Source organism: Lithobates pipiens, unplaced genomic scaffold (genome assembly GCF_037356315.1).
Source record: "Lithobates pipiens isolate NorthernLeopardFrog02 unplaced genomic scaffold, aLitPip1_a1.2 Scaffold_23, whole genome shotgun sequence".
In the NCBI taxonomy this organism is placed as follows: Eukaryota; Metazoa; Chordata; class Amphibia; order Anura; family Ranidae; genus Lithobates; species Lithobates pipiens.
In genome coordinates, this window is record NW_027507785.1 from 70,267,764 (window position 1) to 70,295,120 (window position 27,357).

A 27,357-nucleotide genomic window follows, 5' to 3' on the forward strand; every position below is an offset into this window, starting at 1 on the left:
CATCAACCAATCCAATTTGTGGCCAGGCAGCAGAGATGAGTGTTTGTGTGAGGCCTGCACACTTAGTCAGTGAGTGACGGACAGCACTATGTGGGCAAAGGTGTGGCACCAGCGCAGCCACCACTGGGACAGGCAAACATGAATGAACCCACGGCACACCTGCAATTCTCCTACAGTTTGCGAAACACTGCCTTAAAGGCATGAATTCCCTTTTGTCATTGGTGTGCTACAGCTAGCCTGACCATAATCACCAAGGGGACAAGACAACTTCTGTTCTAGGTCACATGCTCTGTCTGTCAGACCTAATTGGCTCTCACCTGCACTAGACTGATGGAACCAGGGATTGTGGGCTATGTAGTTTCTTTGTTACAAATTAAGCTTGCCACACATACAATTTTCTTAGCTATTTCCTTTAGATTTACTTTCAACTATGTAGTGCAAGGCCCTGCCTGATTGCATATAAATTGAAAGGGTTTGGCCTCGCATATGGTTTTGGTACATATAAATTGTATAAGCTATGGCCAGCCTTATAGCTCTAAAACTAGAGGTTATGCATTAACCTTTGCAGTGCCTTACTGCTTGCCTTGTGTTTCTGAAAATGGCAATCCTCTGTTGCAGAAACTATAGGATATGCAGTGTACAGGACCACAACAAATGCACACCACTCATTCCAAACACAGAAGGGAGGGGGAAGTAACAGTTTGGGTGCTAAAGGAGGCATAAAATCGCAGTGGTAAATGTGTATAGATTATTTTGGAGAATTTTTTTGTCACTTTAAATCCCTGCGCCCTTTAATTTGGCAGTCACCTGCCAGAGCCTCTACCACCGACTGAGTGCTTGGCACTTGATTTTGACAACTTGGAGAGGAGTTTGAACCTGGGCCTATAATCCAGCAGGGCTCCAATGGAAGTGTGGGGGGATGAGCGTGCTTGGCACATGTGCAAGTCCAGCTCAGATGATTTTGACGAGCATCTGTGTGTTCTTGGAACATTCACCCAGGTGCTTGGTGGTACAATGCAACTGAATTCCAGTGTTGCCTTAGCTTTTGGCCAGGTTCACGTTTAAAGTGGTTAGCTTTGTGGTCTAGCAGCTAATTTGGCCTGGATGCAAATTGCACTAGAGATATTGTTTGTGCATTGTTTAAGTTTATGTCTAGGCCAGGTGTCATAAAATTCTGTTCTTGGGGAAAACCGTACAAGAAAAGCATGAGAGTTAACTAACATTAATGAACAGAATATTTTTAGGTTTTATTGCAAGTGTAGCTGGTATATTATGTTCTTTAGAAATAGGTCACCCATTAGTCAGTGGATAGGAAGGGCAGCAGAGTATTTAGTATTTGCCTGGTAAACATTCAATTTTGATTAGTGTATTTCTTTAACTACTTGTTTCAAACAGTGTTTGTGAGAGACCATTGGAAGACTATGGGGCAACTACATAGAATTAGCTAGGTATTTAGACTGTAAACTATTGGCGATTGTTCTGTTAGAAAACTTTAGATCACTTTGCTAGCAGCTTGGCCTTGCTCTTTAGTGCCGGTTCACACTAGCACGATGTGAGAACCCTGCGAATCATGTGTGGGTTCCCGCATCGCTCCCGACATGCACGGCAGTTCACACTGCCATATGCGAACTGCTGGGGAGTGTCATTATGTTAACGACACCCCCATTTCAGCTCACGTATCGCACTGCGAACTGACAGTTCGGACATGAATCGAATATGTGTGAACACACATGCGATCCAATTCTGGTCCGAACAGAAAAAAGGGTTCTGTGCGTGTTTGGACCGAATGTGGTGCGATATCAGCCATGCTTTCTGTATGGCTGACATCGCATGTAATGTGAACAGCAGTGCGCTGCGAATTACATGTGGTGTCTGGCATCGCGCTAGTGTGAACCGGCACTTAATGATTAGACACTCTTTAGTTTGACCTGGTCAGCTGTTTAAAAAAAAAACAAGATGGAGGCTTAATTTCACATTTCCTAGTATAATTGCAAAAATGTACTTTCACCAGATGGGGTCTTTAAGAAAAAAGCCTGTCACGAGAAATGTGGAGGCTTCCAATGCTGGCCTCTTCTAAAAGTTAGTCCCGGTTTACTTAGGTGATGTGGGAACCAGCACAATTCCTTTGTGGGTTCTCGCATCTCTTGCAGGCAGTTCACACTGCTCTTTGGGAACTGCTGTGGGTTTCAATGTAAAGTTAATGCAAACCTCAAATCGGATTGCAGTGTGAACACCCGTGCAATCAGTTTCCAGTGCGGACCAGAAAGTCCTGCATGATTTTGGTGCAAATGCAATTTTAGGCGTACAGTTTGTATAGCTGAATTTGCATGCCATGGGATGTACACCACAATGCTGTGACTCCCATGCCATCTCTGGCACCACACTAGTTTGAACCCAGCCTTAAGCCTTGTACACATGGTATGATTGTTGACCAACCGAGCATCTGATTTTTGTCAAAAGGGCATGTGCCAGGATATTTTCTTGCATGCTAACAGTACACAATTGTTGTGCCACAAACATGGACATGGTGACGTACTACAAAGAATTTCAGCTCTTGAGCACCACCCTTTGGACCCCTCTGCTAATTTTGAGCATGCATTCCGAGAATGCATGTTTGTACTTTCGACTTTTGTGTGGTGGATTTGTGTACTGACCATGTGAAAAGCTGATGTCAAACCGTTATCTGCCGAAAATTTACTAGCCTGTCCTCCAATGATTGTTGGCTAAAAGTTGGACAACAGTTGTCAAGAGCGTACTAATGGTAAGATTTTAGGACAACAAACTGTCAACAGACAATCCCCTGCCAACAGTTGTAGTGTTTACGAGGCTTAAGTCTCAGGACTGTTGTGGAGATCTACCTGAACAACACTTTAAAGGAGACGCGAAAGGCAAAAACCTACTCTAAGCCTAATCTTTCTAGCGTTGTAATGAACATGCCTATTCTGTAGCTTTTCCGGTTCAGTCCCAAGCCGAGGTGTCGGCAGAGGCAGATGACGAAAGAAACCCCATAGAGTTGATGTCCCTTCCTAGGCATTTCTCTGATTTTGTACACTTTCTCCTGCAAACAGGGTGCAGCTCGAGACCAGAGTAGCTTCAGAATAGGTAGGTAGTGTGTTTGTGTGTTTTTTTTTTTTATTATTTATTTTTTTTTTTTTTTTAGGGCTAAATAGATTGGGCTTGGATTTAAGATTTAGAAATGGATTTAGAGTTGGGTTTTGCCTTTACGTCCACTTTAACTAGCAAGGCCTCACAAATATTAAGAAAATCTAGAAAAATGTCTAAACAGACCCCTAAAGTCCTCGCTTTTGAGACAGAATGCCTCCGCTGCACAGAATAAACAAACAGAAATTGGCTTTGTACAGAGCTTCCTGTTCATAAATTGAAGCATAGCAAGCAGTTTACTATTCGGTTATGAATCAACCCAGTGAGTGATTGGTACTGATCACTTGCTCTTCAGTTAGAAGGCACAGGGTTGGTAAATTGCCTATTTACTGGCTCCCCTCCCCCAACTCCATCCTGAAGATCCCTCATGGCAACCAGCTGGATAAGAGGGGGTTGCTGACCCCGCTTTAGACTAGTCTCTGGTGTTGACCTGTGTGCTTTTATGTGTTAGTGTACAGTAGTCAAACAGGGACATCACTATGGCAACTAGCTTTTTCAAAATGAGTTTGAAAATCCATTAAACTGTCTGTAGATTAGCTTTTTGTCTATGGCAGCAGATGCCCCCTGGACGAATGCACTGTAGAGGAGATCACTTGAGCAGGTTTGGATACCTTTTTTGTGATCTTTGCGCTATTTTTTTTTTTTTTTCCTGCAGAGAAGTCACACTGAACATGTGTGCCTGTGCCCCCTCCTCCCTGTCCTACTTGGCACAAGTCTGTACCCCTGTGAGGCTACCAGACCTGTTTTGAGCTCGTGTAGACTCTCTTCCTTTATTTTATACAAGCCAAGCACAAGGCAGAAAATTCCTATTCACTTAAATGTAGTAATATAGATGACCGTTCACAGGCCGGGTTTCATGTTTTGTTTTCTTCAGATGCATCATGTCCTATTGAGATGTAGATGAGCTCCAGGTCAATGCAGCCTTTATAAACCCCGTCATTACCAGGCTATTCAGTGCTGTGATAGTTTGTCAATTACATCATGCAGCACTGTACTCAAATTTTATATAATTTGAGACAAAGCTTTAGTTAAAATCGGTGGGTGTTTGAATTTTGTCTATACAAGGTAAAACCACGAAGTTTGAAAAGGTTTTCCTTAAAGGTATTAAATCCAAACCTTTTATTGTATTTCACCTTAAAGCGGGGTTCCACCGCCATTTTTTTTTTTTTCCCCGCAATAATGTTTGAAATTAAGTATTCTAAATACTTTACTTACTTCTAAGTGCTGTCCGAGTCTCTTCAAGTGTTTTTGTTCAAACCTGCTTAGGAAAAAGTCTCCAGGCGTTTTCCATTTTGCCTGTGGGCATGTGAAGCCCACAGGCATTGTCTTCCGGGGCACAGTCCTCCTAAACTCCCATCATGCACCGCCTCTATGAGCTGCGATCTTTAATCTGCTCGAGCGCTGACAACCATTCAGGTCGCGCGAGATCTCGAGCCTGGGCACTGCACAGACTCCTGGGAAATAAAAACAACGATCCCAGGAGCCCCTGCGGCCAACAAGAAGTGACCTGCCGCTGAAGCCCTGCCCATTTCCGCAGCGGCTCCGCCCCTTTCCGGAATCTCCAGAGGCAGAAAATTTGAAATAAGAAGAAAACAGAAGACAGCAGAAAGGTAAGGGGGTTACCTAGCGATTAGGGAAGGGGATCATAGACCTAGGACTGTTAATTAGGGTGGACCGCCGCTTTAATAAAAAAATGTGTGCGTGTATATACACAACGCACTTTTTTTTTATTTTTTTTTATTTTTTCTACCTGCTGTTAAGCCTGAAGCTTGCCAGTGGGTAAAATCTCTCCTAAATGTGCACCATTTAGAAAATATTCACCCTGGATGCAGCTGGTGACGTCACCGTTGCATGCGTTCTGAAGGTTTGACAGACCTTCAGAGCACTGCTCTAACAAGGGCCTGTGCAGGAATAACGTCGTCACGGCTCCGGCCACTCAGAGTACGCAGACCCAGGATGAAGCCTGGGGGAAATGGAAGCACTCTCAGGAGTGACAGCCAGCCGCTGGAGGGCTTTGTTTTAAGACAAGCATTTCATAATGTGTAAGTATTCAATGCACATTATGCTATTTTGCAGGGAAAGTGTCTGTCTTTCACTTGGTGATTTCGACAAGTGTTTCTGAACAGAGTGAGCTGCACTTTAGAAGGTGAAGGGTTGCAAAGCCATTTACCAATGACAGGGAGACTTACATTGGTCAACAATTTGTGTAAAACTTTTTATCCCCAAAAAAAAACTTCCTGTGACTGGTTATAAAAAGTTAACTTGAGATTAAATTAATGATGTTGCTGTCCAAAGGTGTCTGATTCTTCATCCAGAGTGGGGGCACCATAATACAGGAGGTTACTGGCCAGATCACCATTTTATGCTATAAAACATATGAAGTATGCCTAGGACAATATGAACACCCCCACTAAAGTGTTCCAATTTGTGAATTGCCTTCACTTTGATCACAAGGTACAGAGCAGCTCTATTTGGCTCTGTATTTTGTTTTCTGAGCTGTCTGATGTTCTTAGATCAGATGTTCATGGGTGCGCTGACAGGCCCTGTATTTATAAACCAGACTCCAGAAATGCATGGCCACCTCTCCACCATTGAATGAATGAATGAATGAAATACTTATATAGCGCACAATGCGAACTGAATCGCCTCTAGGCGCTGTGGCGAGCTTTGATCATCTGCTAAAAGAGGAAGGTCTTGAGTTTTTTCCTAAAAGCCAGGTGATTTTCTTCCAGGCGGATGTTTATTGGTAGAGCATTCCATAGCCGAGGCCCTTGGACAGCGAATCTCCGATCCCCCTTGGATTTATACCGGGCTTTGGACATGAGGAGGAGGTTTTTGTTGGCTGATCGAAGACTGCGGTTTGGTGTGTAATGATTTATTTTCTCCATTAGGTATTGCGGAGCTTCTCTATGCACGCATTTGTGGGTGAGGCAAAGGGTCTTGAACGTGATCCGATTTTTTTACGGTTAGCCAATGTAAGCTCCTCAGTGAAGGAGAAATGGATTCCCAGGGTTTTTTTCCTGTTATCAGCCTTGCCGCCGTGTTTTGGATCAGTTGTAATCGCGCAAGTTGATATTGTGGTAATCCTATGTAAAGCGAGTTTGCGTAGTCCAGTCGTGAATTAATTGTTCCAACTACCACTGCTTTGTCATTCTTTGGGATAAAAGGGATGAGTCTGCGAAGCATGCGCAGCAGATGGTGACATCGACTGACTACTGCTCCTATTTGCGCATCCATTGACATTTGTGCGTCTAAAATAACCCCGAGACTCTTCGCTTTGGTCTTTGGGGAGATAGTCTGCCCAAAGACGGTTGGTGGAGACCAGGAGGTTTTGGTTGCGGGCTTATGATTTGGGTGTAAGATAAGAAGCTCTGTCTTTGATTGGTTCAGCTGGAGGGAGTTGGTGGTCATCCAGTCCTCTATTGATTTGAGGCAGTTTTCAAGTTGTTGTTGGTGATCTTTTTTCCCATTGATCCGGAAATAAAGTTGCGTGTCGTCAGCGTAAGAGTGGAAGCAGAGATCTGAGCATCTGATGATTTGAAGGAGTGGGCGAATGTAAATGTTGAAGAGAACGGGTGACAACGGAGAGCCTTGAGGGACTCCGCAGGTGACTGCCCGAGTTTCGGAGAGGAATTTTCCTAGTTTCACTGTCTGTGACCGATTTCCTAGGAAGGACGCGAACCAATGGAGATCTATGTCTTGGACTCCGGCTACTTCTGTGAGGCGGACGAGTAGAGTATTGTGATCTACTGTATCAAACGCTGCACTTAGGTCTAGCAGTACGAGGAGACACGGCTCTCCGTCATCTGCCGCTTCGAGGGCGTCATCCCAAATCTTGAGGAGAGCTGTTTCTGTTCCATGACCCGGGCGGAAGCCTGATTGCAGCGGGTCCAGGAGTTTGTGAGTATCCAGGTGAAGTTGTAGCTGATGTACTACAGCTTTCTCCATGATCTTAGAAATGGTGTTGAGGCTTGTAATTGGCCTACGGTTGTTTGGATCCTGAGGGTCCAGGTTTGGTTTCTTGAGTAGAGGTTTGACGATGCCTTGTTTGAGGATGCTGGGAACAATCCCTTCGTGGAATGATCAGTTTATGAGGTGGGTTATGGTTGGAGCCACGATGTCGGAGCATTCTTTCAGTAGTTTTGTGGGGATGATGTCAATAGGTGAGGTACTGTCACGCAGTTTATTAATGATGTTTTTTGCGGTGTCTACGGTAATTGGGGATAGTGAAAATTTTGGCGGTTGCGGTATGTTGGTGCGGACATCCTCTTTATGTATTTGCTGGCTGAGGTCGGATGTTTTCTTCTGACAAATTGTTTCCCTGATGGTTTTGACTTTATCGATGAAAAAATCTGACAGTTTGTCACAGTAATCCTGGGATTCGCTTTCTGGGGGTTCTAGGCACACCGGATTCATTGATTGATTAACCAGTTTAAACAGTTCCCGTGGTTGGTTTGCGGCCGTTGAGATTGTATATGAGAAGTGGTCCTTTTTGGCTTTGAAGATTGCTTTCCGATAATTCTCTGTCAGACCTTTGTAGTTAAATAGGTTTTCCTCGGTGGGATTTCTTCTCCATGTTCTTTCCGCTCTTCTGCGTTCTTGCTTTAGTACGGAGAGGGAGCTATTAAACCATCCAGCATTTTTCTTCCTGATGAGAGCCCTGCGTTTTGGTGCTACCGAGTCTGCTGATTGCAGTAATGCCTTGTTCAGGGAGTTGAGTGTTTCCTCCGTAGAGTGGTTTAAGGTTATTGTAGATATTTTTTTGGACAGAGTGGTTTTGAAGGCTTCGGAGTACAGTTTTTTATGCGATCTGGTCCAGTGCGTTGTTACAGGTTTCCGTTTTGCGTTGGTGATGTTGGTAGTGATTTTGAATTTGATGGCGTGGTGATCCGTCCATGGCAGAGTTATGTTGTCGCATATGTTGACGTCGATGTTCTGTTTGAAAATGAGGTCCAGGGTGTGTCCTGACCCATGCGTGGGAGTCTTTATCAGTTGCTGTAGACCCAGTTCTTCTAGTTGATTGATGCAGGCAGTCGCGATGGGGTCTTTAGGCTCGTTTGCCCAAAGGTTGAAATCTCCGAGTGCCAGGAAATTTTTGAATTTTAGGGTGTGCATTGCAAAGGATTCCGTGAGGGGTGAAAGAAGATTGGACTTTGGTCCCGGTGGTCTGTAGCACAGTAGAATATGAGTGGTGTCATGGGGTGTTGGTTGAAAATGTAGCGTCAGGGTTTCCATAAAAGACACTGGGTTCTGAGATGATGGTTTAGTGAGATCCAGGTGACCTTTAAAGATCACTGCTAGGCCTCCTCCTTTTTTCCCTATCCGGTGTTCGGTTAGGATCCTGTAGTTTTCCGGCACCAATTCGGTGAGGATGGTGTTGCAGTCAGAGGTTAACCAGCTTTCGGTGATGAAGAGACAATCTACATTGTTCTCGATGATGAAGTCGTGTACTTCCAGTCTGTTTGACTGCAGACCTGGCGTTAATCAAGGCGCAATCTAATTGTAGTGGTCGAGTAGATGTCTTCCTGTGGTTGGGAGCTGCTTGTTGTCCGGTTTTTAATAGTTGTTCTCTTTGAAGTATTTTTTGTATGGAAGATGGCAATGTGGTGTTGATGTTCCTTAGTCTGTGCAGAACTTCAGCTGAGTATTTGAAGTAGCACATGGTTTGTGGATGCTGTTGATGGTACTATGGGCCTAAGATGATGATCCTGATCAGGGTATTGATCCTGAGGTGGGGCTAGGTATCAGACTTGCCGCTGTGCTTGAGGCTATTAGCGCGCAAGTTGATCAGGGGGTGCCTATATGGATGCGGAAGGAGTTGTTGTATTCGGTTGCTGGCTGTTCCAGCTGCCTTTACTTAAGGTGGAGATCTCCGCTTAGAAAAGAAGTCTGGCTGTGATCTGGAATAGTCGTCCTAGGATAGCGTAAAAAATGGAAAGGAGGCCGGAGGTAGGGGTATGCTAACCTATGGTTGTTCCAGAGGAAGGCAAAAAATTCTAAAATGTTACTGACAGTAGTCAAGTGGTTGGTTAGGACACGTTTTTTACAGCAAGACCTGCCTACGTGAGCACTTGCTGACAGGACCGTAGACATGCACACTTGACCTCCCTTGTATAGTTTCACTTTCTATTGCTGTCTAACTGCAGGAAAATGGTCCCTACTGAACCCAACCATAGTGTATAGACACATTAAATCCTGAAAAATGCTTAACCAGTGACACAGCACTGCAATTGATCATTATGTTGTTAACCTATGTTGGCACTTAAACCCTTTGGACTTCATCCAAGGGTATTTTTAGTTTTGGGTGGTGTACTTAAATTACCAGTCTATCCTTCAATTCCGGTTATAAATGCCTACGTAATGATGTTTGCTCATTTTTGTTGTATGACTCGGATAGCTGTAGGATCTGGGATGACCTATCTGTATTCTCAGACTAGTGCTTTTAAAATGTAATCCTTGTATAAATGTGGAAATTGGTTTTAAAGCAGATGTAATGTCTTTCAAAAAGTGCTAACAGGTATTTAATGACAATACTAAAGTCATCCTTTCACATATGCATTTTTGATCAGGTCATTCTGTTTTTTCAGGCAGACCTGATTGGAAGGTCTGTAGCCATTTGAGTCCAGTAAAAGAGGGAAAAGGACTACCCCTTCTATTTTGGCAGACTGAATCGGCGGTAGCCGGATATAAACTAACAGCGCATCCGCAAAGACTGAGCGGGCACATGTTCTGTCCCCCTTCAGCTCTGATTAGCAGGGAATGGGAGTAGATTCCACACTGAAAGGGCCCAAAGTGACATCTGTCATAGATGCTTCCTCTGCCTCAGCATGGCTTTTGGCTTGTGTATATACTGATCCAGGGGTATGCAGCTCAATGTTCAGTCTCGACACAGTAACTCCTGCTGTGTGCTCATATGCGGCAGTTGTGGATCTGATCTGACCAGTCAGCTGCAGTTGGGGGTGGAAGTGATGGATGATTTGCTGAAAGCGCATTACTGTAGGACGGGTCCTCAAACTACGGCCCACCAAGGTAATTTACCTGGCCCACTGGACTGACCATTTGGGCACTGGATCCCCAAAACAAGCAGTCTGCACTCAGCAAGGGTTGGCAGCATGGTGCCTGTTGCCTTCACACAGGCTACAGTGCACAGCCTGGAGCTGGACTCCAAAGTTATCGAGCTGCAGAGATCCCAATGGACCCAGCCCCATAGGGGGGTAAGGGACCTATAGCCGGCATTGTCCAGACGGAGCCTGCTTCGGCATCTTAACAGTCCACCACTGGAAAGCTTCACAAGTGGAGCCGACTCTTAGGCCTTCCCGCAACTTTTATTAATCTATGTGCTGTTGACAGCGGTAAGTCCCTAGGAGTTGTTAAAACTGGAAGCCCAAGGCTACCACTACCAGCAGTTCTGTGTGATCTGGTGGCAAGCCTCTAATGCCTGTGCACTGGTGAGGCTGTATTGATGGGCACTCTGTATCTGTGGGCAAAGTTTATTATTGCTGGTATAGTGTGTGTTCATATTCAATTTTCAGCAATACTTGTATCTCACTTCAGCTGATTCAGAAGGGACCAACTGAATTTTGATCCATTTATGGGCAATGTGGCTGTACAGAGGTTGATTTTACTGAGACTTCTATACAACGACCCTGGGTTTTTTTCTTCCCCTGCTTAATCAGTGCTGCAAGCTATAGCAGGAGTTGTCCCACTGTCAGAATACAACAGCTCGGCGTGAGGCTTTCCTCGTCCACATTGAGTGTGGCAAGGGGTATAAAGTCCTATTTGGTTGATTTAAAGACTGGTCTATGGGCTGCTTAAATTTGATCAGTGTAACAGTTTGTGTATTTTGCAATTGTGTAGGTTTTCATTTTTGTCTGGAGAGATTTCCTCCCCTCATTTCTTGTCCCTTAGTCCATGGGTGGTGTAGTCATCAGGACAGGAATGCAGACCTCAATAACGAGTTCTAACTATTCTCCAGTCTACTAAAAAGCCAGTTTTTGCCCTATTACTGGAGAGTCCACCACTTTTGGTATGCAAATGGGAAAAAAAAACTGACAGATGCTCTAACTATTTCCTGTTTTATTGAAGCGGGGGGGGGGGCACAACCATTTGGCTGGAATTGGGCTTTAGTTGGGCAGTTTGTGCTAACCTTTCCTTGTTTTTGTTTAGGTCTCTTCCTGGGACAACTGCAGCAGAATGTGAATCAAACCTGAAGAAGATATACACAGTGCACACGGTACAGGTGGGTATTGATAGGAAAATCTTGTACCACCACCCAATTTTGATGTGACCATGTCTTGTCCTAAAATGCATTTTTTTCACAAATATGACTTTACTGGTACACTTCTATCCCATTTCTTAACTGGCTCATGTGAAAAGCAAATCTCTATTGGCTAGATTTAAAGTCCAATTAAACCTGTTTTTAATGGGTAAGATACATTCAGGCTGGCTTAAAAGTAGGGCTGCAACTAACGATTTTCTTAATCATTAGTAATTAGTTGGCCGATTATTGTTTCGATTAATCGGTTAATAACTTTAAAAAAAAAGTGGGTCAAATTTGACGTTCATTTTCAACCACAGTGATGGGAAAATTTGGAAATAGAAAACTTCTTAGTCAAAGGAATTTTCAGACAATGTATGTGGTTTTCGTTCAGATATTACATTCATTTTAAAAACAGAATGTTAAAAACAAGTGAAATTTTCAAACAAAACTTTCATTCAGCGAATGTACAAAGTTTTTTCATCTGAATATTCTCATCTGAAAATTGATCTGTGTGGCCAGCACAAGGCTCGGTACACACCTATGTGGTTGGCTTTTGATCTGTTTCTTTAGTGCTTTTTGCTACAAGTTTTGTGCACGTGATTTTACTGCAATCTGTATTTTTTGGGCAGATTAAAAAACACAAAATTGATGCAAAAATGCATTACATGCTTTTCTGCAGCTTCTCCATTGAAATATATTGAACCAATAAAGAACCATTTTGTGTTAAAAGTCCCTGACCCTTTCAGATGTGAACGTGTCCCATAGGAAACCATGTAAATGAACTGTAGTGCATTTCTGCAAAAAGCACCAATAAACACATAGATATGAACCAGGTCTAAGACATTTACTAACATAATGGGGTTAAACAAACTAAAATTAGCCCTTTATAGTAGAAAAAAAGCAGATAATCACTACTGGAAGGGGTTCAATTTTTTACTGTAGAACAGTGAGTAATATTTACAGTAGCGATTATTTGCTCTTTTTGTACTATAAAGGGCTTTTTTTTTTTTTTTTTTTTTTTTTTTTTAACCCCATTATGTTACTGGCCGATTAATCGGTTAATTTCATAATCGATTAGTTGTCGATTAATCGATTAGTTGTTTCAGCCCTACTTAAAAGTAAAAAAAAGTGTAGGTAGGAATGTATGGGTTTTTTTTTTTTGTTCTGGCAGCACATTGGGCATCTGACCATAGTCTGCAAACAGTCTGAATCTCTAGCATGCCCCTGCAGTGCCCCAATGTATGTTGCCTGGCAATTAACTGGAGTATGTTGGACGCATGTTGGCTCACTGGAGGTCTAGACTCATCCAGTCTGTAGGAGAGCATTAATCTGGATTTCCAGCATGCTGCTGACACGCAGGGCTTTTTGAAGTACTAAAGCACAAACATCCTGAGGCCATGGGCCCTTGCAAAACAGTTTTGCCTAGGGGGTTGACTCAGACCAGTGAATGGCAAAGAATTCTGTCTAAATTTTTTTTCCTGTGCTGTGTATCATTTACTGACCAAAGTTCATCCCTTTTTGACACCTAATGCCCCGTACACACAATTTGATTTTCTGACAACAAATATTGGCTTTGAGCTTGTCAGAATTTTCTCCCAGAAATGTTTGGGAGCAGGTTCTCAAACTTTCCGCCAACAAAACTTGTTGGAATTTCCGATCATGTACACAAGTCCATTGCACAGAAGTTCACGCTTGCTCGTAATCGAGCAGAAGGAGCTGCACTGGCTATTGAACTTCCTTTTTCTCAGCTCATCGTACATCACTGCGTTCTTGCGTTCTGCTTTTTGGGCCAAAACTTGTGTGCAAGACAAGTTTGAGCCAACATCCTTTGGAAAAAAATCCACCTTTTTTTTTGTTGGAAAATCCGATCTTGTGTAGGCCACTTTCATATGGGCTTGTCCATGTACAGACTAGGCTTTGCTCATCGGAATGATCAGCTGAGCAGGTGGATGACAGATCTCTCTGCTCACTGTGCAGGGATTGACCTGCCAAAGTTCCCGTCATCTTTGGCGATCGGATGAAAACAGACTGCCTGTCCGTTATTCATCTGATCCTATTCTCCAGACTTAAAACAGGATTTCCATCTGTCTAGATTTCAGACCGGATCAGATGGGATATCGGTGGACATGTCACTGCTGACATCCGCAGTTTCATAGTGCATGGGGCAACCGATTGAGTCCACATGAGAAACTGACAGGTGGACCTGATCAGAAAGCCTGTGTGAAAGAGGCCTAAAAGTACTGAAGGATATGGTGTTTCTCATCTTTCAGCGCTGAATAATGTTTTTAATTGTTCTATCAAATGGTGAATCCCTGTCCGATAATGCCAGACTATCTGCGCATGCACAGGACAACGGCACTCCAGCTGATGAACAGTTGGCATGACATTAACACTGCGCATGCTCAGATCATCTGAGGCATTTGGTGATCTGCAAAGGGAGAATGTAATCATTGTGCCCGCCTCTCATAAAAAATAAAATCCTTTTCAGCCTGCAAGCTAAGCTTACACCCCTATGGTGCTACACAAGTCTAGAAGAGTAGGATACTTATCTGGTAACTCAATTCTCAGGATGTTTTAAAAAGGATTGTAAATCATGAGCTTTGTTTGTCCTTGTTCTGTTGCAGCGTTTCTGGAGTGTGTATAACAATATCCCTCCTGTGACAAACCTACCTCTAAGATGTAGCTACCACTTAATGCGGGGAGAAAGGAAACCACTATGGTAAGTTAACTGCTTGCCATTTTGTCTGTAAAGAACCCCTTTAAACACCAGACCGCTTGCTGTACAAAGTGATCTCATTAACTTGTAGTTGACAAATTAAATTTAGATCTCTGCTTTGTTAGCTGCCTGGTGTCCCATCTCAATTTCACCTTTTGTTTCAGGGAGGAAGAATGCAACGCTAAGGGAGGGGTATGGAAAATGAAAGTTTCTAAAGACAGCACAGTATGTATGACTTGTTTTTATCAAAATGCTTTGTCATAATTTTCAGTGAAACCATGTATTGCTGTATTTAAGTCCCTAGAATAATTTATCTACAAAGCTTGTAGATCAGTGGCTTTAGTTCACTTGTTTTGGTAATTTAAAAAAAAAAAAAAACCTTGCTGCACACCTCATGCAACACTTGAAATGTTAAATACTTTAAAGAATCCTAGCATGAGGAGCATGGCTGACACTATAACCCCTCATTTTTATCATGCTAGTTTCCTAGATGTCTAGGAAACACCTCTAGGTAGATGGCTCTGATTCAGACTTGGGTCTCGCTGTGGCAGGCGGCCCCTGTTCTGACATTTCAGAGGATGCGGACCAAGTCCATTCGGACAGTGAGGAAGACTCCATGTCTGTGCAGGAGAAAGCACTAGTAGGAGCACTTATCAGACTGGGGCAGGATACGGCTGGGACGCCTTTTGGGTCCCACAAGCCGGCTGCACTGCTAAGGTATTTCCGTATTTAACTTATTTTGATACGTTTATTTGCAAGGAGTGGGGAAACCCGCAGCAGGCCTTTTTAGTCCTGAGACGAATGGCAGTGTTGTGCCTTTTTTAGGAGTTTCCTTAAAAAAATGGAGATCTGTTTGTCGTTGAATGTTACTGGGGAAAAGAGTACTTTGCTCCCACAGTCCAGAAAGGGTAAGGAGCCATGCCATAGGCGGAGGACCTCCTATTCCGCTCAGAAGTGGATTTTTCTTCTGCCTGGGTCGGCGGGTAAGCACTCCCGGTCCAACGAGTTGCCTGCTCGGGAACAAAAGCGTCCCTGCTTTTGCAAGCCTGCAAATCTGTTGTTGCATTAAGGTTTGCCCCTGCCCAACTCTTGGGTGGGGGGTTGCCTTCGGAAACTTACAGTCCGTTGGACCTCCCTCCTTTCCGACTAGTGGGTCTGAGAACTGGTAACGTTGGGCTACTCAACACTGGATTACCTGGGGTTGATTCTGGACTTGGAGGCGAGGAGTATTTCTCCCTTCGGAGAAGCTGCAGACTCTTCAATCTGCAGTGCAGTTATTGATGTCCTGCAGGTGGACGTCGCTGTGTTTTTTTGCATGCGAGTTCTGGGTCTCATGGTAGCCACTTTCAAGGCTGTATCGTATGCTCAATTCCAATGCTAACATGTAGTATACAGTTTTTTTTCTATTTTTTAATAAAAATTCACCTAAATGCCTTTTTCTTGCAGATCAACAGTCATGTAACCGCCCGTCGCCCTCTTCCTTCTGTGTGTGGTACTGAGGGATGGGGCTGAGATCTCCCTCTGATATCTGCCCAGTGGTCACATGACCACCCTCTGTAGTGCATACATTGGAGGAAGAGCTATGGGCGGTTACGTGACCACTGATGAGCAATATGGATTTATAAGATTAATTTTAAGACATACACTGTATACTACATGTTATCCTAGCAGAGGGTCTGGCAGTGATTTTTGCACTGCTCAGAATGGTGCTAGAAGGGGTCCACTGTTTTGGTGAAGACTTTCAGAAGAGCTAGGGAGAGTATGCATGTCTTTCAGCTTGGAGGCAAACAAGGGTCAGCATTACAGCCAGGCAACAGCCAGGCAACTAAAATTTCCAAAATTCAGGCAGCCCCTGAACTTAGTGACTTTTTTTTTTTTTTTTTTGCAGTCTTGGTTCATAAAGTTCCTCAACTTCTGCCTTTGAAATTGTTGTAGAGACTGTGGTAGGCACAGTAAAAGACCATTGGCTACACAGTTGCTATATAAATTAGAATGGTCATTCCTTGGAGACCATGCAGCAATGGGCTCAAATGAATATCAGCTGTTGGCACTACAGATCTATAGTTCCCACTTTCTTTGCATGAAGGTCTTGGCAGTAATTTTACCCATTTGTTTTGCAGGCATTGGTTTGGAAAGAACTGTTGCTAGCTACTATTGGAGAGCAGTTTACAGATCACTGTTCGGCAGGTAAATAAAAGACCCAATCTTGCTATGTATCTTTATGAAGTTGGGATAATGTTTTGAAAGCTTTTGACCCAAAGCCTCCTGTTCCTGATAAAAGTACAAAAGTAACAGCACTACCTGTTTGTTCTTTTCAGATGACTTATTACAGTAAGTATAGAGCATGGGCATGTGTTCCTAAACTGAACAGCTGTGCCTGGTAAAGAAGCTAATATATTCTTGCCTCTCCTGCTGAACACTTCTCTGCTGAACAAATTTATCTTAAAGTGGGGTTCCACCCTAAAGTGGAACTTCTGCTCATAGGACCCCCCCCTGGTGTCACAGTTGGCACCTTCCAGGGTGGTGCAGATACCTGACTAAAACAGGCATTTGCACCCACTTACAGGCATAGACTCCCACAGGATAAATACCATTGCACAGAGCAGGTGAATATTACATGTTTATAAATTTTTTAGTAACATGAACTTTTCCTCCTGCACGTAGGCATGCATTAGTCTGGTAGGGTGTTTGAATGTCCTAGTTGCAGCATATATTGCACAAATTAGAAATAAAAGCCTGCAACGCTTTAAAGTTGAACTACAGGAAAGTTAAATGCATAACTGAGTAGAAATGCATACATAGGGCATTTCATGTACAGTATATGCCTTTAACTAGCACCTGATTCTGTATAGCAAACTTTGCATCCTAGTACCCATTTCTGAACACTAGAATAGCATTCAATGCAAAGTTGTCATGACTCCTGTACTGTATACTCTTATTCTAGAGGCTTCTGATGCATGTTTCTTTTAAACATGACCTTTTAAACTCCTCCCCTTGTAATTTTTTGATTCCACCTTTTTAGAAGATGAGGTGATTGGTGTCAGTGTGAGTGTACGTGACCGTGAAGATGTCGTCCAGGTCTGGAATGGAAATGCTACTGTAGTCGGTGAAGCTAAAGTCCTAGAAAAGATCTACGCGCTTCTGCCAAACACAACTTTTAAAGCTGTATTTTATAAGCGTAAGTGTTTACTGTCTTCTAAGTTGACTGGATTGATTTGGTTTACAACCTGCTGTTCAGGTGTGTCTTGTTTTCAGTGACTGATGCATCTTGCTCAAATGGTGATTGTGAGCTGTACTTCATTTGTTGCAGGTATGCAATCAAGCCATCCCAAGGCCATGTACAATGCAATCCAGATGGTATTGCTACAGTTTATTGAAGGAACAAAAATACCCATTCACAAACTACAGGTTCCATACAAGTAGCATGTAGTTTAGGGATTTTTTTTCTCCCCCCCCCCCCCCCCCCCCCAATAAATGGCATTCAAACCCATCTGTATTTTACAGTGCCAAGAAAGTATAAACTCCTTGCAATTGGTTTTCTGTAGTAATATGCCATAATGTGTTTGTTTTTGTTTATCATCATCTAAACCATAACGGACACAATGGGGTTTATTTACTAAAGGGAAATCCACTTTGCATTGAAAGTGCACTTGAAAGTAAAGTCGCTGTAGATCTGAGGGGGACATGCAAGGAAAATGGCATTTTAGCTTGCACATGATTGGATTATAAAATCAGCAGAGCTTCCACTCGCTTCAGATCTACCCCTTAGATTTAAAGTGACTGCACTTTCAGCACAAAGTGGATTTGCCTTTAGTAAATCCCAAATGTGCTTAAGCTGAAAACATACAATTCTAATTGTTTATCTTTACTGAACACACTCATTAAACATTCACCGTGCTAGAGGAAGAGGTGAACCCTTGGTGTTTGCTGCCAAAAGAGGTGCAACCAGCTATGACTTCAAGCAAGTGCTTTTGATGGCTCTGGACCAGACCTGCACAGCGTTCAGGAGGAATGGTTTGTGTGTTTATCAGCTTAAGCACATTGGTTGGCGTTTACTAAAACTGCACAGTGCAAAATCTGGTGCGGCTCTGCATACAGACCAATCTGCTTCCAGGCTTTATTGTCAAAGATTAATTGAACAAGCTGAAGTTGGAAGCTGGCTACCATGCACAGCTACACCAGTTTTAGTGCCCCAGTTCTAGCAAATCTCCCCATTGTGACTTGGCTGATTGGATCACATTTTGAGGAAAATTACTGCAGAAAACCTAATTCCAAGGGTTCACATACTTTACTTTTACATTCATTGATGGACACAGTTCTATTCAATCATGGGGTTTAAAAGCCACATACAGGAGGACACTAGATAGAAAAGTACGCAGCACTACTTTATGGCCAGACCTAGCTGGTATAAAGCCCTCTTTGCTATAGACTAGCCAGTTATTTCTGCCTAGTGTAAGGACCTGGTTCCCTGCTGGGACCTGTGGTTTAATAGCTACTTTCCCTGCACAAACAAGGCCCCGGCGCCGTCATTTGTTCTGTGGGCACCTGGCTGTGGCTGCACAGCCGGGCACCCACTGCGCATGCGGCGCAGGGTGCCGTGATACGCCGTGCAGTCATCTGGGACACATGACAGGTCCCAGATGACTGTGCGGCGAGAGGAAGTGATGTCACCAGCCCGGGCAATGAAGGCAGACTGAGGGACCCCCTAGCAACAGGCGTTTAGAGGGTGAGTGTAAATTTCCTTTTTTTTTTTTTTTTTTTTTTTTTTTAGCACTTTGAATTTTTTGCTGGCAACACCACTTTAAATCCCCTTTCTTCCTCCATTGTGAAGCATCTTGAACTTCAAGTTGTCCTCACCACCTCTAAATGTCTAAAGGCATTGAGTTGGTGCCATGTGATTGGGAATTTATATGACCAGGTGTAACCAATAAAGTGGGCGTGTATTTTGCCTTTCTGTGTTCCTGTAAGTTAATTTTGACATAAAATTTTAACTTTTAGTTGGACCCCTTTCACACTGTGCTTTTCAGGAGTTTTGGCGCTATAAATAGTGCCTGTAAATCGCCGCTCAAGCCTCCCCAGCGTGAAAGCTTTCACACTGGGGCATTGTGTTTGCAGGATGAGAGGTTAGGGTGGTGCAGGAGCAGTGTATACACCGCCCCTGCCACTGAAATCAATCGGGAGCAACCCTTTTCAAACACTTTTAATCCCTTATTAAAGTGGTTGTAAACCGGGGGCGTGGCCTGGACAGCAATGGAGTAGGACGTCTGTGGTGAGTCCTCCATTTGCCCACTGTATCCTGCCGCCTATCCTGCTAAAATTATCTCTGCTTCCACAGCCAGGGACCTTGCCACTCTCCCTGGGCAGCCATCCAGCCACCCAGTGCTCGAAAGCACCGCCCACGGCCGCCGCCGAAGCTCTCCTCTTCCATCCGGGCTTGCTGTGCAGGAAAGACTGGGGACTCGGCCTACCTCCTGGAGGAGTGGCCATCTTGGTTCACCCGGCGGCCGCTCCGGCAGCTCTATCTCTCTGTACAGGCAGCCCTGAGCCTGCTTATTGCCCCCTATGCCCACCGGATGATCTGGGGTACATGCTGAGGCAGTTGTTTGGTCGGTGGAGGCCTGAGGGACGGTCCAGCGGTCTCGGCCTAGTTCCTGGCGGCCATCTTGCTACACCCTGTGACTGCCCTGGTGAGGACTCGCAGATCTCCTGTATTGCTTCCCTTCGTTTTAGTGCCACTGGACCTTGCCACTGATTGTCTGACATCCCACAGCCTCCTCTGGGACACCCCTGGACTGGGTAGGAGGGGGGATATTAACGATCCTGCCTGGTGAACAGCGGCCATCTTGGTACACCCGGGAATACTCCTGCTCTACTCCTGCAGTATGTCTCCACCAAAAAAGAGCTCTGAAGCCGCTGACAAACTTGCCAAGTACCGCAGGCTCGGAGAAGACCTACGGGATAAAGACGGTGCAGGCGCATCCCCGGATATGGAACGCTCCGAAGCGGCCACTAACAAGGTCCTAGATGCCATTGCCATGTGCCAGAGCACGCTTACCACCAAAATCGAGGAGGTCAAAATTGATGTTTCTCTTATCAGACAGGATCTTTCCACCCTGCGGGATCGTGTGGAGGAAGCGGAGACCCGCATCGGCAGAGTGGAAGATATTTTACACCCCCTGCAACATACTACTGATGAGATGCGTCGTCAGCTACAGCAGCTTAGTGCAAAGCAGGACGACATGGAAAATCGCATTCGGAGGTGTAACCTCCGCTTTATCGGCCTCCCTGAGCATGCTGAGGGTAACGACCCGGCAAGCTTCCTTGAGAACTTCCTTACAACCAATTTTGGTAGAGAGGCATTCTCTGTGATGTTTGCAGTTGAAAGAGCTCACCGCATCCCTGCCCGCCCTCCTCCCCAAGGAGCTCCGTCGCGTACTCTGATAGCCAAATTCCTAAATTTCAAAGATCGCGACAAGATCCTCCGCCTGACTAGAGAAGGGGAATATCCCCCATGCCAACGTCCATGTGGCCGTCTTCCCAGACTTCTCCAATGAGGTGCAGCGACAACGGTCCAGGTTCCAGGAGGTTAAACGTCGCCTCCGTACTCTACACCTCAAGTATGCCATGTTATATCCTGCAAAGCTCCGTGTGGAATGTGACGGCCGAACCCATTTCTTCGAAGACCCCGAACTGGCATCCACCTGGATTGATCAGAGGGATCGCCGGGCCTGAACGTGCCATGCTGTCTGAAAGCTGTGAGTGCTCTAACCCCCCCCCCCCCTTCCGCTCCTCTCCTTTTCCCGCAACGCTGTTTGACTTTCATCCACGGTCTATCCCCTTAATGAACACAGTGCGGATCTGTGTATTCTGGCAGAGCGGCGGGACAGTAATGGCAACCCCTCCCCCCCCCTTTTTTTTTCTTCTCCTTTTTATATATACCACCCCGGATCTTGCAATATTCCGGCCGCATTCGGGTGATTTTTGATCCATTATCCTCGCTTTCTCTGCGCCTGAAAGAGACTGGCTGAAGACCACATGCTGACCGATGTTGTGGATTCCTGCTATACCTTGACTATTGCTCCGTTGGCAAACGGGACCTCTCCCTGTACGACTGTAATGGTGCCACACTGTTGTGGCTCCTGCACCCCATGCGCTTCTCAGAGAAGGAGTCGCCCCCCTAGGATTTTTGTGAACTTTGTCCGTTTGCTGGACTGTTTTCTGTTCCTCTTCTTTTTTTTTTTTTCTTTTTATAATGGGTATCTATGCTCCCTTAAAATGAAGTCCCTTGCCTCCAATGGGCCTTGCCCGTTGGATGTCCCCCGTTGATACCTGGTTGTGGGATACTATGTCCGTGCCGAGTTGGGGAAGCAGTGGACTGGGAGGGATGGGAAATGTTGTGGGGATTTGTTTTTCTATGCCAACCTATCTACAAATGTTTTGTTATGCTATAGGTACTATGTTGTTGTCACATGTGCACTATAGATATTGGTTGATACAGAGGTTTCCACCAATTGCTCTGTCCATGTCTGCTCGGCTGGTCCTAGTCCATCTGCGGTTCATTACGCACGCCCTATATCCGCCATGAGCTCCCTAAAATTTCTGACGTGGAATGTCAGGGGCATGCGCAATAAGATTAAGCGCACCGACGTTCTGACATTCCTTAAATCTCAGCGTGCTGATGTCATCGCACTGGTTGAGACTCATGTTACGGGTCACTTACAATCCTCTTTGAAAAAGCCTTGGATAGGCTGGGCCTATCATGCTACTCACACTTCGTATTCCAGAGGGGTCTCGGTCCTGGTTGCAAAAAGGGTCCCATTTGATTTAATGTCACTTCAGACGGACCAGCAGGGAAGATATGTGTTTATACACGCCACCGTTAATGGATCCCCCATCCTAATACTAGCTTGCTATGTCCCCCCCCATACAATTCACTTGTCATTAGTGAGGGTCTTGCCTTTATGACTCAATATCCCTCCGTACCAGCGGTGTGGATGGGAGACTTTAATATGACTCTCACTCCTGCCCTGGACCGTATGGGTGCACCAGACCCTCCCTCTGACTCGCCAGCCCACACTAGGCTATACCGCATGCTGACCGACTTTGCTATTGTTGACACTTGGCGCCACAGACACCCACACGCTAAAGCCTTCTCATGCTTCTCGGCCAGTCACAACACTATGTCGCGTATAGATTTTATTTTAATTTCAAGGTCCCTAACACCGAAACTAGGGGATGTGGGCTTTGCTCCGAGAATACTTTCGGATCACACTCCATACTGGATTGCGCTCCAGCTCCTGAGCGTCTCACCTGCTCCTCCTTGGCGGCTCAACCCGTTTTGGCTGACGGCCCTGAGGGACCAGGAAGACATCCAAAAAAAGTGGTTGTAAACCCACTTTTTGGACTTCTACCTATAGGTAAGCCTTATTCTAGGCTTGCCTATAGGTAGTGGAAATATCTTCTAAATGTGCAGTTTAGGAGATTTCACTTATCTGCTGAAAATTCCAACAGGGCATGCGCAGGGAAGAAACAAAACTAAGTGCCGTTTCTTCCCTAGCCTGTGCCGTTAATTGCAGCTCCGGTGAATCAGCCTGAGTCTGCGGCCCAGAACAAAGAGGGGCCAAAAGATGGACACTGCTCACACTGGGAACATCGCTGGATTCTTTTGCAGGTAAGTGGCACATAATGGGCTAGTATGTGATGCATACTAGCCCATTATGCTTTTTCGTTAGTGGGCATTGCAGCGAGCAAAATAAAACCCATCTGGGTTAACTTCCTCTTTAACCCCTTCTTTGGGGTTAAAAAAGAGCCCCACCCACAAGGCACTGTTAAAACTAGCAGTGCTTTACCGCTAACACTTGGCTGGTCTGAGGGTGAAAGTGGCCTTCTGGCCTGTACACACTATCCAAAAATTGGACAACTGATCACTCTACTTTTTTTGCTTGATTGTATCTAGTAGAAATGTAATGGGTTACTAGTCACAAAGTCTCGTATGACAGAAAAAAAATCTGATTATCGTATGATCGCGTTGAAAGCTGTATTTTTCGTCTGCTTTTCAGATTGTGGATGGGCCATTAGACCCCTTTCACACCAGGGTGTTTTGCAGGTGCTATAGCGTTAGAAATAGCGCCTGCAATCCGCCCTAAAGAAGTCTGCACCATTGTGTGTAGTGTGAAAGCCTGAGTGCGCTGGCAGGACGTCAAAAGTCCTGCCAGCAGCTTCTTTGGAGCGGTGTGTTTACCGCTCCTCCACCGCTGCTCCCCATTGAAATCAACTGTAATGCCGCCAGCAAAATGCCGCTATTGCGGCATATTGCCGGCAGTTTTAACACTCTCGGCCGCTAGCGGGAGGTAAAAGCACCCTGCTAGCAGCCGAAATGCGTGATAAAACGCAGCTAAAAATAGCGGCGTTTTAGCGCCGAAGCAATGGGCGGTGTGGTGTGAAAGGGGTCTTATTTTTTTGACTAAAATGTTTAGTCATCAGTTTTTAGTCTAAAATTTAATGGGTTTAGTTGAACTTGAATGCATTTTTTTTTTTTTATTTACTTTAGAACTGCCAAACATTATATGCTCCTGAGATAAAAAATCAAATCTGTTATGGTATTAAGGTTTGACCATGCCCTACAGACACCAATTTGAGCCGTTGAGATAAATTTATTATTTTTCTTCATTTTTAAAATTTCTTTTGACTAGTGTGGTATTTAGTCGACTAAGAATACTTTAGTTGAAATTGACACTGGCAGGAAGTGTATTTTGAATATGTAGTCGGTCATAACATAAAGGGTTTTTCCTTTTTCATGTGTGTGTATATGTATATGTATATATAAATTTTTTTTTTTTTGCATAACCTTATAAAAAAAACCTGTGTTCAAACTAACCGGGTCTCTCTTTGCAGCTCACGAAGAACATCATGCATTCGAAGGTGGCCGTTCAAGACACTAGCAGTGACCTGGCAACATCGCAGCCCTTAACCCTTTACCTATCAGACAGGAAACCACAAATCAGTGTTGCTGGTACACCACCGTACAGCAAAGAGGGTTAAAATGTGGCAAGAAAGGCCAGGAACTGGTTTTAATGCTGAACTACACTGGTCATTTTTTTTTTTTTTTTTTTTTTTTTTTTTTTTTTTTTTAGAAAAGTTTAACCGCTTCTGAGTGGGCAATAGTACTCAAGTCCAATTTTCAGTTTTGGCTTTTTTTTCTTTGGAAACTGTATGATGGCTTTGCTGCTATAAAAGAACAAATCTTGCTGCCCTACGAATCTTTAAACAGACTCGGATCTGTTAAGTAACTCAGGGCTATTTCTGTGAAGTTTGTAAAGCTGTCTTTTCTTTAAAAACGACAAGATTTTGGAACCGTTTTCCCGCACATAAGTTTCCAAGAAGAATGAACCAGTTTTCTCTACAAAGTACTGTGATAACCCAGCACTTTTCCCCATAATGCTTTGCAGTAATAGATGGAACTCCTTTTTTTTTAGACATGGAATTTTGATCATGCAGAGGTCTGAATGCACAATCATGTTGTAGTTCTTGGAAGTCTCCATCTCTGACATTCCTGTGATGGTTCCCCCCTCTTCCAACCCAATAGAATCGCTACACTGTAATTTAATGAAAGATTGCGTTTTGCGTGGACTGTATTGCACGAAAGTGCCCAATTTTAATAAGGTCTCAGTCATTGAGCTTTTTACCTGTTGTGTTTTACCAGCCTATGTAATTTAAGATGGTGTCCTTGTTGGAAGATCTCAAATCTGTAGCTATAATTTAACATTCAACTCCTTGGTTTATTTAAATACACTTGTCTGTTCTAACTGCTAGAACTCATTTTACAGACAAAGGCAAAGCATTGCCATGTGCCCATTTTTTTTTTTTTTCCTGTTTGAGGACCTCTCACTGCAGGAAGCCATTGGCACCATTGGAAACATTTTGATTGAGGAGCATTGACTGGGGCTTTGGCAGTGCTTAGCCTTAATCTTTAAAGTTCTAGTAGTTAGATTTTGATTTAAAGGTTCTCCTGAAAGTTTAATGTCCTATGTCCTATGTTCATGGGAAATGTACAAAGACTCTTTTGCTGACCCTTTCTGAAAATATTTAGCTTGTCGGACCCTGAACAAGTATTAAGGAATTCTGATTTTAAGTTTGTCTGACTTGGATGTATTAAAGCCATACTGTCTGGCAACTAGCCTATTTAAAGAGGGTAGGGGAGAGAATGAAACCCCACAATTTTACTTGCATGCATTGATTTACAGCCATCCAGTCATTGGCTTCCATTAAAGGCTGTGTAACAATAAGCCCTTACCGGAAATTGGCTAAGCTTCAAGTGACTTATTGAAGGATGTCCTGCCCTGGTAGTAAATTAATTGGAGAGTTTTAACAGCAGTCCCCTTGCATCCAGCCCTTAGTGTAGATGGTTTCAGATAAGTACCCATGTTTTACACAGCCCCACAGCTCTCCACTGGGTTAATAAGCTGAGAACTATAAATGCAAAAGGATTCCAGTGATTTTATAAAGTAGCGTACCTATTTTATGGAGAAGCTCTTCAATGTAGTATTCAGAGCAGCTGTGTTCAGGAAGTCATTGCAGCCAATCATTGTTCAGTCTACTGTAAATTGCAATGAATTCCAGTGATACTTACACTGTTTGTTTTTTTTTTTGTTTTTTTCTTATTAGAAGTAAATTTTTTAGTAATTTATATGGTATGATTGTAACTTAGCAGATGAATGGTGTAACCTCACAGAAGGCAGCCAATGTAGAAGCCCAACTTTATGCAGTACAAAGTCACTTTGTCTTTACACATCATTGTTCTATTTGCAATATAACCTAATGTATCCATATATATTTTTTTTTTCTTATCTATGAAGACCATTGACATTGCTTGGATATAGTCTGACTTGATTTAGGGGTCACCATTTATTTACCCTTTATGTCAGTCTTAAAAATTCAGACTTTGCTAACTGTACATGTTTAAGCTTTGAGGCCAATTTTTGTCCCTCAGGATTCAAACTCTTTTAATCTTGTAGAACCAAAGATTTAGTAGTCTTCAAAGTTTAGCAGCAAATTTACAGTAATTCAATCACTTTAGGTGGACCTATCCGAGATCAGAGTTATTTTGCTTCATTTTTTTTAAACTGGTCTGTTTATAAGCACATAAATGTGAGGAACATAGTACTGGCAGTCTGTTTAGGCAAAATGGCTCATTGGTCATGTGACAGGTCCACTTAGTTTTACATTATCCTGGTATGGTTTCTAAAATGATCCCTTGTGATTTCTGGCTATACCTGCATCCAGTGTAAAGACAGTTATGTTCTCTGTATGGAAAAGATTGCACTGACATCCACCGTATCCAGCCATCAGATCTTAATTTATCTTTTTTTTTTTTTTTAAAACACTTTTTATGCTTTCATCTGTATTTATAAACTGCTTATGTGTATTCAGTTGTATTGTGAATAAAGATTTTTCTTAATTCATCATGTGTAATTTATGAATATTGTAGATCCTGTTACTTTGGGGTCCATGTAGATGGGAATGTTGTCAAATGCTGCTTTTGCATTCAAAGTGCAGCCCTGTTTGAATGCTAAATGCTGTTTGGACTTTTGTAGATGGCAGATTTCATGCATTTGAAATGCAAGCCATTTACTTCAGTGTAATGCAGATCACCATTCTCTAGATGCATTTGAACTCCATTTTAGATGCAGCAAATCCTATTAAGATGCATTTGCATTGCAAGTCAAACAAGTAATCAACCCAGAGCTTTTGCTCCACCTGTTGACACTGCTGGACTGGATATACTACAGGGTTGTTGTAATGATAGGGGTCAGTGACTGAAGCCTGGTAAAACAAGGACCTGTAGACACAGGCTGAATGTCGGCTGACACCAGGACAGGTTGAATCTCGCAGACTGTAATAGAAAAACTTGGCTAAGTGAAGGTGTAAGGCCCTGGATCAGTTAAAGCAATTGGTGTTCTCAGGGCCATTTTTAAGGCAGGGCAAAAGGGGCAGCTGCCCTGGGCCCTGTCATTGTTTTGGGGCCCAAAACAGCTGCCTCATACTTGCCAACTATCCAGGTTTAAATTCTCTTGTCCCTTGAGGTTTTAGTCCTGTGCTGTGTCCCGATATCTCGGTGTGAAGTGCTGCTACGAATACTGCCCAGCTCTGCCCTATTGTATACAGATGACTCATCTGCATACCCTGTGTTTACATGTAAATAACCAGCATTCATATGTAA

The 27,357-nt window shown here is 43.8% G+C and overlaps 1 protein-coding gene across 1 annotated transcript in view; it reads left to right on the plus strand.

The window, feature by feature from the left end:
• Window positions 1-26,599, plus strand: part of EIF4E3 (eukaryotic translation initiation factor 4E family member 3) — a 38,258-nt gene extending 11,659 nt beyond the window's left edge. The window contains exons 2-7 of the mRNA XM_077451835.1: window positions 11,329-11,401; window positions 14,047-14,141; window positions 14,303-14,363; window positions 16,259-16,325; window positions 17,161-17,316; window positions 24,033-26,599. Coding sequence (XP_077307961.1) covers window positions 11,329-11,401; window positions 14,047-14,141; window positions 14,303-14,363; window positions 16,259-16,325; window positions 17,161-17,316; window positions 24,033-24,079 — 499 coding nt within the window. The 3' untranslated portion in view covers window positions 24,080-26,599. The remainder of the gene's footprint in view (window positions 1-11,328; window positions 11,402-14,046; window positions 14,142-14,302; window positions 14,364-16,258; window positions 16,326-17,160; window positions 17,317-24,032) is intronic.
• The last annotated feature ends 758 nt before the right edge of the window (window positions 26,600-27,357 follow it).